Source organism: Alnus glutinosa, chromosome 11 (genome assembly GCF_958979055.1).
Source record: "Alnus glutinosa chromosome 11, dhAlnGlut1.1, whole genome shotgun sequence".
Taxonomy (NCBI): Eukaryota; Viridiplantae; Streptophyta; class Magnoliopsida; order Fagales; family Betulaceae; genus Alnus; species Alnus glutinosa.
In genome coordinates this window covers 28,648,286-28,663,444 of record NC_084896.1, presented here as the reverse complement: position 1 = coordinate 28,663,444, position 15,159 = coordinate 28,648,286, and the positions used below count along the sequence as shown (strand labels likewise).

The 15,159-nt window shown below is 37.3% G+C and overlaps 2 protein-coding genes across 2 annotated transcripts; both read right to left on the bottom strand.

Annotated features, from left to right (window-relative positions):
- Positions 1-2,002: 2,002 nt before the first annotated feature.
- On the bottom strand, positions 2,003-7,371 carry LOC133882821 (MLO-like protein 13). The gene is made up of 14 exons (XM_062322045.1): positions 7,241-7,371; positions 6,321-6,378; positions 5,940-6,154; positions 5,421-5,537; positions 5,049-5,097; positions 4,849-4,943; positions 3,590-3,664; positions 3,417-3,505; positions 3,278-3,327; positions 3,143-3,183; positions 2,798-3,043; positions 2,629-2,696; positions 2,490-2,550; positions 2,003-2,372 (listed from the first exon to the last, which is right to left on the bottom strand). Exons 1-14 carry the CDS (start codon positions 7,358-7,360, stop codon positions 2,133-2,135), a joined length of 1,524 nt encoding a protein of 507 aa, XP_062178029.1. The 5' UTR covers positions 7,361-7,371; the 3' UTR covers positions 2,003-2,132.
- Positions 7,372-10,474: 3,103 nt separating this feature from the next.
- LOC133881398 (endoglucanase 25-like) lies at positions 10,475-14,873 on the bottom strand. Its single transcript, XM_062320319.1, has 6 exons — positions 14,218-14,873; positions 13,314-13,624; positions 12,024-12,485; positions 11,663-11,798; positions 11,368-11,540; positions 10,475-11,248 (listed from the first exon to the last, which is right to left on the bottom strand). The coding sequence occupies exons 1-6, from the start codon at positions 14,588-14,590 to the stop codon at positions 10,847-10,849; spliced, it is 1,857 nt and encodes a 618-aa protein (XP_062176303.1). The 5' UTR covers positions 14,591-14,873; the 3' UTR covers positions 10,475-10,846.
- Positions 14,874-15,159: the final 286 nt, after the last annotated feature.

The following is a 15,159-nucleotide window of genomic DNA, read 5'->3' as shown; positions in this document are numbered from 1 at the left end:
TAATTAACATCAAAGTAGAATTCATAAGAGTTATGGACTAATAGCAAGTTGACTCTTAAGTATGATGCTTAGCTTTATGGTTTATGTATGACTCAAGTTTTAGTAAATGAATATGCTACAATATGTGATTGTAATCTATTCTAATAAGAGTTAGTAAATTAATATGTTAGATAGGATTAAGGTTTTATAATCTAAACTACTTTGATGGTTTGTAAATAAAAGGACTAACAATAAACAGGCGAATAAAATAGTAAACATATCTAAGATAATAAGCAATATAATGTTAACTTATAACCAATGATCAACATAATGATAGCCAAGGGTACCTACTTAACTTTAGAACCGGGTAACGCGACGTGTGAACACGCGGGTAGTGTAGGTGTTATAAGGGTATGGGATTCAATGGCTAGTCTGACGTCATAATTACTTGCAGGATAGAGTTTGGATTTCAGACTCCAATTGGTTCTCCAATGTAGAGTTCGAGTCATGAGTCCAATGCAGCCTAGGTGAGTATTCTACTCACTAAGAAAAGATATTTTTCGTATTTTATAGAAATGCAAATGATAGATGATTTTCTACTGAACCGACGATATGTTAACATGTATGCTTTGAATGTTTTAAGTAGTTTCAATTATGTTGAAATATCAATGATGTTATGAAATGATGCATGAATGAAAGGTTTTGAATTGATTTAAAGTGTTTGAATATGTACTGCAGTTGGGATTCTAATTATGCAAAGAAAAATGATGAAAACTTCATGTTGATTGGTTTATTGTATTTGAAGAGAGCATGATTTGTAAAGAATAGGAGTATAGAGTTTGAGTTGTAAAGCATAAAGCACAAACACATAATAATGAAGAGAGCGTGAAGCTCATAATAAAGAAGAGAGCGTGAGGCTCATAATAATGAAGAGAGCGTGAGGCTCATAATAAAGAAGAGAGCGTGAGGCTCATAATAAAGAAGAGAGCGTAAGGCTCATAATAATGAAAAGAGCGTGAGGCTCATAATAAAGAAGAGAGTGTGAGGCTCATAATAACGAAGAGAGCGTGAAGCTCATAATAATGGAAGAGGAGCGTGAGGCTCATAATGAACAAAAAGACCATCATGAGCATACATAGCATTGTTTAAATTGTGTGATGTTTTCATGATAAGTATATTGTAATTTTGCTAGACGTATTAGTATGCATAAGAGTCTTAATAGAAAAAGAACTTATGTATATTTCTATCGGATGGTTGCATGATTTAAATGCCATTGTTTTCTATATTGAATCTTCTACGTATAATATTAGCTACCTAGTACGTTTAAATGCTTTCTAATTGTCAGTGTATGCTATATCAGCTATGAGAATTTTCAAACAAAAGTTTATAAAAATTGGTAGCTGTTATAGTGTAAGCATGACTAAAAATAATAAGTTGGTTCTTTGCGAAAACTCAGTGAATAGTATACCTCTGAGGTCTTAGTGTATTTATTTATGCTAAGGCGGTGGGCTCATAATTCCACCACCTATACGGATGTGGCAAACCCCCACAACCGTATAGATGATGTCCTTTTGGCTGCAGGTATTCCAGTCGTAGTTGATAGCATCGTAGAAAGATACTCTGAATGTTATGACTGAAGCACGCCGCAACGATCGTAATTGGTGGACCACGGGTTGTCCACTTGTTTATAGGTTTAGTTTATGGCTTGTAACGTTTGTGTCACTTGTTCTTGTAAAACCATTTATGTTATGTAATTATATTGAGGAAAGACTTAAACAGATAGATGTAATATGACTCTTTGTTTATGATTATTTGTAATAGAAGTTTATGCTGTGATTTCCGCTATTTAGGTTTATGTTTTCCGCTGCATAGATGAATAGATGTTATGCTCTGATATACCAGGTTCATATTATGGAAAATGTACCATGTGTTGGCTTTGCGACATATCGCCGTGCCACTGTGAAGATCCGTTTATATTTTAAGAGACTAATATTTATGCAAATGTTTTGTATCAAAAAAAAAAAAAAAAAGGGTCGTAATGGACCTTTATTATTGTTGACAAGCTATGCCCCTTTTTCATGAAAGTGAAGCAAAATATCTTATATATCCTTATACATTATGAAACTGAATACGTAGGATATCTCTGAAGTAAGTTAAGATAATGGAAAAGGACGTTGGGCTACAGAGGGGAGATCAGGTGCTACTGATGTCGTAGTTTCTTCAATCACAACCATTGCTTGCTCTGAAATTTGAGCACTTTGAGGTGATTCTCGAGCCATTTTATCCATTTGTGTTTGACTCCCTGCGCTTTCCTTTGTTGTAGTTATAGCCCATGATTTTAAAGCTAATCCCACATCATCGTTAAAGAAGCCTTCTTTAAACGAGCTACCCATCTTCAGAGCAATATTTTGAAAAAAAAAAAAAAAAAGAGTTGGCAGAAAAGAATAGAGGATATCAGATTTCAGGTGAAGCTTATCAATCACGCTAACAAGGAAGCACGTGTATCTAACCTGGCTCACAAGAGCATACAAAGGCAAGGTGCTGTAACTGCACAGCACTTGAACAATCACACTGCATAAGGAAACACCATTATGTGAGCAGGTGAATAATATGCACAAAATAACATATGTTCCGTATGATCAGTATTACCCCATAATAAGTCTTGTGACGATGAAGCCCAATTTTTCAATGATGCATGATTTGAATCCGTATGTGCACTGCAGAGGAGTAAATTTGATGAAAGTGAAAATGCAGTTGCATGTATGGCTTTCGAATTGAATGGGAACTAAACTATTCAGGCTGATATACATTTCCTCACCAAGATCCAGAAGAAGAAGGCAATCTCAAATGAATTCTGAAACAAAATGAATTGAATCAAGTAAAGAACAATGGCAGGGCGACCAAACCAAAAGTGCTCATCTGATGGCTTCACCGGTGCTGCTTCAGGGTCTCTCCTCCTCCCTGTGACCTGCTGTGCTTCAAGTTCATGTTCATTCTCCTCCACTACCTCCCGAGCCAAACGGGTGATTATATTTTCTAACTTAGCGCCCACAAAAAGTAGTATCTGTCACTCCAAACAACTCAAACATTAGTCTAATTATGGCATTCCATATATAAACTCAGTATTAATTAATCCCTATTGGAATCAACCTAAACCTCTTACGATCAAAGGCAAAAAGGATAACCAAAAATACGAGTTCCATCCTGCATGTTCATTTTTAGACACGAGTAAGGTTCAAAATTGAAATTATGAAATGTGATGTATAAGTCCTGCCACATCAAGATCTAAGGAAATTACCTGCCACATTCAGCAGTAAGAAAACCACAACAAACAGCCACAGGTACCAGCTACGGTTGACAATATTTATGTAAAAAATCAATTTGAATCCAGGAAAATAGTTTAATAATTAGATTTAAACTATGTCTCTAAGTCTTACCTTATGGTAACAATTTTTTTGAAATCAAATTCAAGCGTCCGCATCAAGTACTTTTGAAAATCATATTCAAGATTACCTGGGCAGTGATTCTGCAGGGAGAAAACGAAGGAAAATAGCATATGAAACAAACTGGATATGCAAAATGTTGTACATAGAAATGATGCAGACTAGACCTTGATGAAACCTTGTCGCAGTACAATGTAGTCTGACTTGGTAATAGAGCCATAAAACTGTTGGAAGAACGATATCTACCGATAAACATAAATATCCAAGTGTCAGGACATTGGAGATTAGCCTTAAACTAGGAAAACATTTTAATTGGCATAAGAAATAACGTTTCGACCTTTTATATCCATATATAGTTACAGGCATAGAGAACCTCTATAAACTCAAACAATTAAAAAAAATACCACTATGTTCAAGATGAAAGATTTATCATATATAAATGATTAAATGTCTCATCCAGAGATAGACAAAATTTGGTTCAGATATTCATTATCATGCATAACACAGTCCAGACAGTGTAATGTGATTTGCATGTGAATGAGCCAGCCCCCTTAATGTTGGAGCTAAGTGAAGTTAGTCTAAAGCACACAAAAGGGCGTGTCTGTGCAAAATTGTAACTTTCAGATGATATGATACTGCTAAGTGCACATATAGTGAGCTGCTACAGGTTGCATAGAAAGGTATAGGCATTTTCTTTTTCTTTCTTTTTTTTTTTTCCTTTTTTTTTTTTTTTTGATACCTAAAGAGCAAATTTTGGTTTGTAATACTCTTTATAGCATTGCTTATTGCATATACGTTAAATCGTTGCCTGTGCCTTTTGCCTTTGGTTGTCCATTGTAAAGGCCCCGATTAGCTTGACTTGTTAGCTTGGAGCATCCAAGTCCCAAAGAGTCCATGTCCATTTCTTACAAATTAGAGTTTAGATAGAAATTTGCAACGGTTAGGAAAAAAGAAAAGGAGTAAGCAAATCATTGTTGCAAATACGACATATAATTTAGAAAATTAGACAATTAAGAAACGAAGGGATCATCCCTTGCTTTTCAAAAGACACATAATGCACTGATGTTTCTGTTTCTTTTTGCTTGGTAGTTATTTTAAATCAGAAAGTAACTTTTATTAAGTTAAGAGACATGGCAGGAAGATATTGTTTAATAATGTAAAGAAAATAACTATGATTTAGATGTCAGCCATAATAATAATATTTGCAGAATGTGTTTAATCATGTATTTCTTTGTAACTCATGAAGAAATAACTGCAATTTCTTGTATCAATGGCGATCTTTGTAACTAATTTAGGGATATTGAAGTATATCAGATAAGCCTTTGAGTTCATCCCATTCAGGAAAGGAAAAGATAAATACAGGTACCTCAACATTGATATTTCGAGAATTTCATTAAAATTTTCATAGATGGGTTCACAAACTCACCATCCAACTAACAATAGCTGCCTTTCTCCATTTTCCAGCTGCACGTTGTTTGAAGAACTCTTGGTGACCAGGAGCAGTATTGCTGTTTTGCCGATCTGCACAAAAGATTAAATTCATGCGTACATGCCAATTAAACCAAAATACTTTAATTAGCTAAATAAGATCATGCAAGGCATTTTAAAAATTCAGGTTCACATTACCCTTCCCTGATTTTCGAATTGAATCCTCCCAGGCCTTCCACTGACGTACCTACATATGTAACAGAAAAACTATAAATTATGAGATATATAGCCAAATAGCTTTGTAAATGATTCCACAAATGGACGATATAGATATGAATACCCAATTTTTCCCTAAACAGTGCACATTTCAAAGTAGCTAAATTATCATGAACAAGAGCCACAAAGATAGCTCAGAGAGAACGAGGAAAAAAAAGAAAAAGAAAAAAGAAAAGAAAAGAAAAGAGCCACAAAGATTGTACATAAGGTGTAACAGCTTCTTGGCTGAAAATCTAACCAAAAAACAAAACTACTTTATAAAGGACTCTAAAGTTAGAGGCATCAATACATTACCCTGGCTCCTCCAAGAATCATAGTAGTGACACAGAAGATCACATGAACTACTGCCAGTACAAAGATGAAAATGTGCAGCTGGTGTAATGCTTCCAATGATACCAATGGAACCTTTCCCTGAGTATGGAGGAAAAAAAAAACAGAGATATAACTATAAATCAATTGAATATCAGCATCTATAAGCATCAGCCCAACATCTTTATTATTGTCATTTTTTGCCTTCCTTTTATTAGCTATTGATCCATCCACGTTTCATTAGGGTATTCTCTAATGATCACATTAAGAATTCAAAAATTTTCTAGGCCCCCATTGTATGGTTACACTTGTGCACTTGCAGTGGATGGGTTACATATTCTTCATTTTCTTTTCCATTGTCGTAGACACACATGTATTTATGTATGCATAACATCGTCCTTAGTTGTTCATGGGCATTGACTATATAGCACAGCAATTTAATTACAAGCATCTTGAGAATATGAAAAATAATGTATGCCTATGATTGAGAACATTATAATATACCTCATGTAGGCACTGCCCTGAATTAGCCTCTTCAGACAAAAGCCTTCGTCGATTGTGTGTATTTAGATGAGAGTAATGCTCGGAACCATTCGAGGAAATAGTGTCCCTCTTGCACGGAAGCATGAAAGAGGTAACTTGACTATGTACGCATATGCGACTTATTAAACCTTGAAAGACCGTTAATAGAAGGGAAATGAACCCTAGAAGCATCAGTTCTGTAAACAAACATTTGATCAGGCTTAGAAAAGAATATAAAAATTTGGTCATGCTAAATTTGCGAGGAAAAATTCAATTATAAGAGATGAAAACTGTCTAGCGTTGCAAACGTGGTTTCAATTGCTTTTTGCAAAGCGAGAGAGAGGGAGAGAGAGAGCAGCAAACCTTCCTTTAATTTTTGTAAGGCTTGATATAGTTGATGTTGATCCTTATGCTCCAAGAACTGAATTGGGAAACCAACAAACAAACAGCAAACTACTTAAAGATTCTCCCATTATGCATAAAGCCCCAAAGTTAAATGATTTAATGAAATAAAATTTTAGTTTCCATAATCAGAGAAGGATACTGGGTGAGTTGCTGGTTGCCAGTCAATATGTTGTGAAAATATTCCATAACCTTTAAGCAATTCAAAAATTGACATGATCCTTGACAATCCTAAAAATGTTTCCTATATCTTTATAATCATATGATTTGTCTCTCCGTTTGCTTTCAAATTGTTCCTCCTTCTTATCATTCATTTAGCATTCAAATTGTTTCTCCTCCTTGGTCTTGACAAAAAAGTTACCAGTTTTATATTATACTATTTGAAAAAGAAATCAGAAGAGAGGTGTTTATTAACAGCCAAGGGTTCACAGAAACAAGGGTCGACACCTTCTATTAATTTTACTTCCATTGAGTATTTTTTCAATGCACTCACATTTCCACTGATTATCAAAAAGAACTTATAAATTTATTCAAGCGGATCGGTATACAATTATGACAAAACAGAACAAGCTCTAGATTCTTTACAAATACAACATCCCATGCTTATTTTCTTCAGAACTAACAAGATTTTATTTGATTAAAATCTCAATGAGAACTATCACTAGAGTAAAAACTTGATCCACCATATTGAATGATCACTGAAGCAAGTTAAATTTTATATTAAACTTCTTTTCTCAGACTATAGTGATTCCCAAGCTACCCCAGAAAGTTGGCCAGAAAAAGATCAAAAAGTGAAGATAGAGAGGCCCAGCAAAGTAAAAAGGTAATAACTATGAGCATTGTGATAATGATACTAAAGGGTGACACGACAGTTTGGATACCTTCCCAAGTCGATGAAGACCGCGCTCAGCGGAAAAAGACATGAAAACGATAATGAAGCAGACAATGGCAACTATCCATGTTGGTGTATACTCTAAGGAGCTGCTGTGTTCCGCTTCCATATCTTGGCCGGTAATGCAGTTGACAACATGATCCTGGCCGGTTAACTTTGTATAAATAGAACAGATGGTTGAGGTGGGGGGGCAAAGAATATGTAAAAGCTAAAAGGAGAAGAATATATAATGGACGCAAACTTGATAACAAAATAAAGTCAGATTCATTCATGCATGGTGACCATTTTAATTAAGTAACGCTCAGAATCTACACAAGCGAAAGGGGAAAACTACCGACCAAGCTCCTGCTTTAATTCTGTTAAAGTATTTTCAAAATTAATATGTATATATATTTGTTTTGTGTCTTGGGAATGATTTAAAAGGAAGGTGTTAAAAAGCATTAAATGAAGATAATCCCACGTGGAAAAAAGAGAGACTGAAATTGACATTTATAAGGCTCAACAAACTTTAAGCATTTAAAGTAATGCTTGGGTGTATACTCTAGTACAGTGTGAAGCACCGGATGCACACGAGCGCGTAGCAATAGGCTGTAGGGCGTTAGTGGCGCACTCGGTACTTGGAGCTCGTAGCGATCTAATCATGACCTTTCAATTTTGGATGCTTCTTAGATAGATCCAGTGGTCAGATTTACTGGACAATCAAATAAATAAACTGTAAGGTCAAATCACATTTGATCTAATGGTTGAGATTAATTAATAACGATCAAATGGTTATTATTATTAATCAATCATAGACAGTTATTTGATCTGATGGTCAGGTTTAAGTGTATGTTAAAACAGCAGTTTATGGTTGTTACTTAAGTAATTATGAACGGTTGAATTAGAAATATACAGAAATAACTGTTGTACGGTGATTAATAAAAAAAATAACAAAATTTCTTTTATCTTCAGTGTTTTTTCTAATACCTTCTGTATTTTAAAATTAAAAAGTCTATGTCTGTCTCTTGCTATAATAGAAAAATCTGAAAGTGTTCGGGTTTAATTTTCATTAGTGTAAAACGCAATTAAACAAACAGAGAATTCTAGGTTCCATTGTATCCTCCTGAATAAATTTTTGTTGTAACCTTTTGAATACCTTTCTGGTGGGGGCAAATAATTTCTTAAGAAAAGCAACGTTGTAACGCGCCTCAGGAATATTTCATTTTTCTGCTTTCGTTTACATTTTCTAACAAATTCTTATCTTCTATCCCACCCACCAAGATTGAGAAGTCTGATCAACAAGGGAGAACAACTTTCGCGAAAGGAATTACTTGACCCTTGCAACCAACGGCATTAAGGAATCTATCCTGTCATTCTCAGCCATGTGGCAAGAACCTTTCTGAAAATGGGCTTTTCTGTTGACCCAAGTTTCTAAAACTATTCCATCTCACTTGTGGGAAACACATTTATGGTGAACCCAATGGAAACGCAGAACACAATCTGGAGGGGGGATATGTGACATTTTCTCCGCTACAAATTCACCAGAGAACATTTTTTTTTTTTCTGGGTAAATATAAAACAACACCAAGAGAAAACACAAACAACAAAAAGGGGGGGGGGGGAGGGGGGGAGAGATTTTGGGGTTTCCAAGAAACATGTAGAGGAAACACCCCATCCAGCTAAGTGATACACACACCAGTTGATCTAATTAGATTATACCCAGATCAGTTGAGTGGTCCACCAAAAAAAACTTTCTAAAATCAGAAGGATTAGGATTGCCTCAAATTTTTTAAATATTTACGATTTTCAAATTGTTAAATTTTAGCTATGCTTTACATTTAACAATTTACAATGTGACAGTTGTCTACATAAAATAAATGTCATCAACAAAAAGTGGTATCAATATTTGAGGAGATCCTGATCCAAACAGAAAAACTCTCAAATAGTAGGTTCAATCTTAACCAAAAAATAATTGTTAACCTAGCATGCTGGGCAATACCAGGATGATTGTTGTCTCCATTTTTTAAGTTTCCTCCCCCACTTAATCAGAGCGTTGTCGAGAGGAGTTGTTTTTTTTTTTTTTTTACACGTCCACACAAGAGAGGAGATTCGATAGGGGTGAAAATAACTGCCCGCTAACCGTAAACCGTCCATAACCGCTAACTGTATAACCGCAAAACTGTTAAAACTGCCTAAAAACCGGTAACCGTTAACCGCCTTTGTAGGGCGATTAGCGGTTTTTAAAAAGGCGGTTAGCAGTTATAACCACTAACCGTCTTTTTATTATTATTATTATTATTATTATATATAAAACGACGTTGTTTTGGTTAAACACCAAAACAGCGTCGTTTTTGGACGTTTAACTTTAACCTATACCTAAAGAAGCAAAAAAAAAAACCCTAGACTCATCTCATTTTCTTCTCATCTCCATTCTCTCTCGTCTCCCTCTCCTCCATGCCGCCAGCCCGCTCGCCACCTCTCAACTCTCTCATCTCCATCCTCCGATTCTCTCATCTCAACCACCTTCAACCTCTCGCCGGCCTCTCTCTCTCTCGCCGCCTACGATTCTCTCATCTCAACTGCCATCGATTCTCAAAGCTATCAGCTTCAAAGTCCTACGACTAAAAAACATGGAGATCCGAAGCCTCATACTCTTGATTTATTTGAAAATATGTCTATCAACAGTTAACTTGCTTTATATATATATATATATATATTGTTCTACTCCATGGCCTGCAACCCCTGCTTTATATTTGATTTGTGTGTAGTTAATTTTTGTGTTGTATTTGATTTGTGTGTATTCGATTTATGTGTATTCTATTCCATGGCCAGCGATGGGCGACACCTTTTTTTTATTATTTTTTTAGGCGGTTGCCACTTTTTTTGCTAACCGCCTAAACGGTTACGGTTAGCGATTTTGGCCAATAACCGCTAACCTTAACCACCTTTTCACCTCTAGGGTTGAAACTAGTAACCTCCACTTCATAAAGCGTAGTTTCCGATAGAGAGAAAGTTGTGTTTCCAACAAAGTATGACTTCCCTAAATTATTGTAATGGCGCAATTCTATCGTACCAATGCACAAAGTCATTATGACATGAACGAACCACCACTAGAAAGGCTTTTCAGTAGCAAACTCTACATGCACGATGCACAACACTTCATAGAATGAAAATTATACGAAATGTTTTTCTAATATATATATATATATATAACGAAAAAACAAAAAACAATGCAATAAGGTAATTGTAGGACTTAAATGGAAGTTATTAGCAACCAATCTCAAACTGTTAAAATTCTTGTGTTTAAAGAATACGTGATGGTTTCATACATATGTACTACATATATCACATTCCAAACAAAGAGGCATTCCCAAATATCAGTGAGCAATTCTTAATGCTGGTCTTGAATCCTTAACCTGGCCCCAGCCCCAGCCCCAGCCCATTATCTTTAGGAAGTTTGTCCGTTGCTTTCTTCCTTATTGGTATCAACTTCCTCATCTTTGCATTTACCTTTACCTTGGAGATTCAAATCCCAACACTATTACTCCACCAAAATCGTCTATCCATAGTCATACAGCATACTTGACAGAAAAAAAATGAGTACCAACACAGCATCTCATGGTTTCCAAGGTGCCGGAGGTGGTGGTGGAGTTGGAAACATGGGGGGAACCGCAGAGAAAATGGTGTTCTTGTCAATCCCAGTAGTCCTGTCACCCGACAAAGCCACGAGTGCCGCAACTAAACCAGCATTACCAGCAATAGTTGGCTCCGTGTAATTGTAATTTGTACGAACATCATGGAAACCATCATGCTTGTCAGGGCCAGCAACCATAGCTCCAACAATTGTATTTGGGTTTGGCTTTGCAGAGTCCCTCCATTTCCATCCTCCTTTACAGTTATAATTAATCTTATTCTTAGGGATAGATGCGCCTCTATGGTGGACGTGTTTTGGGTAATGATTACCAAAACCGACGATATAGCTCATCTTCCGAGGATTTTTGCCGAGGATGTAATCGATCTGCAGAACACCACAGTAAAAGATGAAGTAATTTTCCAACATGTATCAGCAGTAACTGATTATCATGTGAGCAGAGTCAAGCCCCCTAGGATACCTTGTTGAGGGGATTCATCACGCACCTGTGTTTTGGCAAATTCACGCAAGACCTCAGTTGAATAGAAATTGGGTCCACAATACCATCCAGGTGTATCTGCAGCATCGAGATAGTCACTGTACAGAGTAGCTAAAAAGGCTGCATTGACCACATATTGAAGAGGTTGAGGCCTTCCATGGTTTAACTGAATCAAGCCCCCTGCAACAGGTCTCCAAAAAATCAGAGTGACCCATACATACAAAAAACTAGATATGGAACAATATAGCATCAATGGAGTTCACTACCCAGATATAAGGACAATGAAGTAGGAGGTAATGTACCTTTGGTTCTATTAAAGGTAGTGAAAATGGGTAGATAAGAGCACATAATGATGTTAGTCTGATTGTGGAATGTACTTAAAATATCCTCATATGGATATCCAGGGCTCAAGAACAACCGCAATCGGCTTAGAAGCACCTAAACACAAAATAACAAGGTCATGTCAGAAATGAACATATGGCCAGAGAGCTCTAAAGTAACTAAGATTGTGAAGTTCTTAACTCAATGAGCTTATACATCAAAGAAAAAACACCAGAGGGACCCAGAAACTAGTAAACTTGGTCCTCTAAACATACGAATTATATTACCATAATCAGAAACATTATAATTATACCGAGGTAACATCAAACAATACAAAGTTACCTGAGCACCAGCAAGCTTGTTGTCCCAGCTCAGCACACCATAATCAGGGCCTCCCCAAAAAGCACCTGCATGTTTTACAAGACCACGTGTAGTCGCAAGCTGAAGATAGGAGGTATTTCCAGTTGCGTAATACAACCAAGCTCCACCCCATACGAACTCATCCCAGTAACTAGTGGAATTATAGAAAATTGCAGCTTCAGAACCACCTTGACTGTATCTGCCCCTCTGATCCCTTGAAAACTTGAAGAGCGTCCTGGCTCCATGGACGAGTTTTTGTGAATACACCTTGTTGTCTTTAAAAACAATGGATGCAGCAGCTAAAGCAGCAGCCATTTCTGCACCGAGATCTGAGCAGCTGGAACATTCAGTCACAGGTCGTTTATAATCAATGTCCTCAGGACGCATCCAGCAATAATGATCATTAGGAGTTGTACTCCCTCCAGAAGTATCCCCTGACCCAACCTGTCAACAATGGGGCGCAAACCATAGATTATCCACATACTCTACACGAGATCCAAAGACAAACTTCAATTACATTATGATGAATGATCATGTGAAACTCTCTACACAGCAATAGAAAGTGAAAAGAAAGTCAATCTTTCACATTGTAGAATCAAAATATTTTTTTTTGATAGGTAATAAACAGAATATCATTAAAAAGCGTAAAAGGCGCCCCTAAGCATACAGGAAGTATACAAAAAGGACACCAAAAAAAAAAAAAAAAAAAAAAAAAAAAAAGAAAAAGAAAAAGAAAATTACATCAAACCCCCATCTTCTTGCCCCTGTCCCGACTAGAACCCATTCCCCTAGCATCGAAATTGATAGAACATTCTAGATTCTTGACCTCTCTTTTCCCCTTTTTCCTTTTTATCTCCTTATCCTTCTTAGGAGGGGATTTAAAGTCAAAGCGCTCATCCTCGATCAAAGCCAAAAAATCTAAAAATCCCTTCTGATCAGATCCCACGAACGAAACCCCGATCGTGCGAGAACACGACTTGCTATCTTCCACAACCCTGGGGTAAACAACAACACAATCCTTTGAAACAACCCCTTTAGAAGAATCCCCCACCTCAACGATCCCAGACGGCAAACCAGGAACCAGTAAAGTCAAAATACGCTATAAACACCAATCCTGCAAGGCCTTTTCTTTTCCCCGAAGCCAATTTTTAAGGAAACCAGCCAACAAGCTCAGAGACACAAGCTTATTCTCCTAAATATCCAGAAATGTAGAGAGACCAACCATGAGCAGTTAAAGCTAAAAAAATGAAACGATCAAGTCTATAGCTTTACCTGTGCAACAAGCCTATCTATGGTATCAGAGGAACTGTTGAATGTCTTGAGAAAGTAATCAGTCCCCCATTTAATTATCTCTTTGATATGGTTGAGCTCCCCAGCAGCCTCATATTTCGCACTGTATTCAATTACACTCCAGCTCAACATGGTCATGGCAAACGATGAAGGAAAATTGAACTTGATAGCATCTCCAGCATCATAATAGCCACCCACCAGATCTTTGTAAATTGGCGACTTTTCGGACTTGCCATCATCCAGACAGGAGCTACCTCTCCAAGAGACATTATTATGCTTTGGGAGTTTCCCAGCTGCAATTACCAAGTCAAAGAAAAACAAGAAAAACAAATGTAAGAGAGTCGTGATGGTGAGGAGAAAGATTAAGAGAATGATGTTGTTTTCTTGATTGATCAACTGTTATTCCAGGGCTGCGTTTGGTTTACGGAGAAAACTTGGGAAGTGGAAAATAAATAAATGATCCGAAGTTCTTAATCTTTCATTTGGATCACCATAACGGAAAGTAATGTAAACTATTAAAATTACATCTTAGATTTCTCGATGTTTCCCTCGTCGCTTCCTAAATATAAACAAATTCAGTTACAGTCGCTAAGAGAACTGTATGGTGTATATATATATAAGAAACATAAAAATAAAAATAAAAAAATGGAAATCTCAGGTAATTGGGTACGTTTGTTCAGTCTGTAATCTTTAAGTCTACACGTGAACTTATTCGTGGAAATGGGTAAGATCCAGAGCAGCCGAAGAGGAACGGAATGAAACGAGATGACTTTAACTGATTCAGTAGGTTTAGCATAAGCAATAACTCAAGACAAGGAAACCCATTGAGACGAGGCAAAAAAAGCAGATCTAACATGAAAGAGCAAAGGCGAGTAAGGAAAGTTACATCGTTGGCCGTTGAAGAACATGAGAGCCTTGTGGAGGGCGAGGGTGTAGTTGTCAGGGGGAGGATGGGAATGGTGGTGGCGCGGCACCATCTTGACGATGAGGGTGATGAAGCCGGCCAAGAAGGCAGAGACAAGCAGAGTGCCCACCGTCCAGACAAAGATCTTGCGGCTGACGATGATGCAGCCCAGATCCACGTACTTCTTCTTCTTCTGCTCGCCGGGGCCCAGCAGCCAGCTCTGCTGGGTCTCGTCGAGAGGCCGAGACAGCGCTGCCCTGTCCAAATCCTGCAGATTGCGGCTGCGGTCGTCGTCCGTGGCGGAGTCGGCCGCGTTTATCTCCAGGGGCCCACCCCACGGATCCCTTCCGTACATGATCGTATATTTCTAATCTCCTCTTGGTGAGCTTAGCTTCCCCAATTACTCCACCGACCTCAGAAATCCAGCTCCACACCACAAACGCAAGAGATCCGAGAGAAGAAGTAGATGCTGCCAATTTGGCAAAAAAGCAAGGAGCAGGAGAGGAAAAAGAGAGACACAGTGACAGTCCCACACTTCAGAGTCCAGATGCTTTATTATTATTAGAGGAAAGGAAGAGCGAGGAGGAAGGGGGGTCAGGGGGTGTGACTCGGGGTCATGGTGGGTATTATTGAATAATAATGTATTTTTTTTTTTATGTTATTTTGATGTGCGGTGGGTGACTGGGTGACGGTGGGGAGTCAACAATTATGCGGGTAATTGCATGATTAATATGAGCGAGAGTCGGGGGATTTCTTTTTCATTAATAAATGTTTGGTTGATGACACTGACCACTCCACTAATCGACAAAGACACTCTGTCTGTCTAACCATTCATTGTTTCATCAGTTTCTTATCGTCTTTTTATCAGTTTTATGTGTCGGTTGCTATTTTCTATTTCATTTCAGGAAAAAAAAAATTGTTTCA

Coding starts and splice junctions, on each gene's coding strand:
- LOC133882821 (XM_062322045.1), bottom strand. CDS start 7,360: ATGGAAGCGGAACACAGCAGCTCCTTAGAGTATACACCAACATGGATA. Junction 5,098..5,420: donor TGATTCTTGGAGGAGCCAGG/GTAATGTATTGA, acceptor TTACATATGTAG/GTACGTCAGTGGAAGGCCTG. Junction 3,506..3,589: donor TGCGACAAGGTTTCATCAAG/GTCTAGTCTGCA, acceptor TTCTCCCTGCAG/AATCACTGCCCAGGTAATCT.
- LOC133881398 (XM_062320319.1), bottom strand. CDS start 14,590: ATGTACGGAAGGGATCCGTGGGGTGGGCCCCTGGAGATAAACGCGGCC. Junction 13,625..14,217: donor GTTCTTCAACGGCCAACGAT/GTAACTTTCCTT, acceptor TGGTAATTGCAG/CTGGGAAACTCCCAAAGCAT. Junction 11,799..12,023: donor ACAAGCTTGCTGGTGCTCAG/GTAACTTTGTAT, acceptor TTTTGTGTTTAG/GTGCTTCTAAGCCGATTGCG.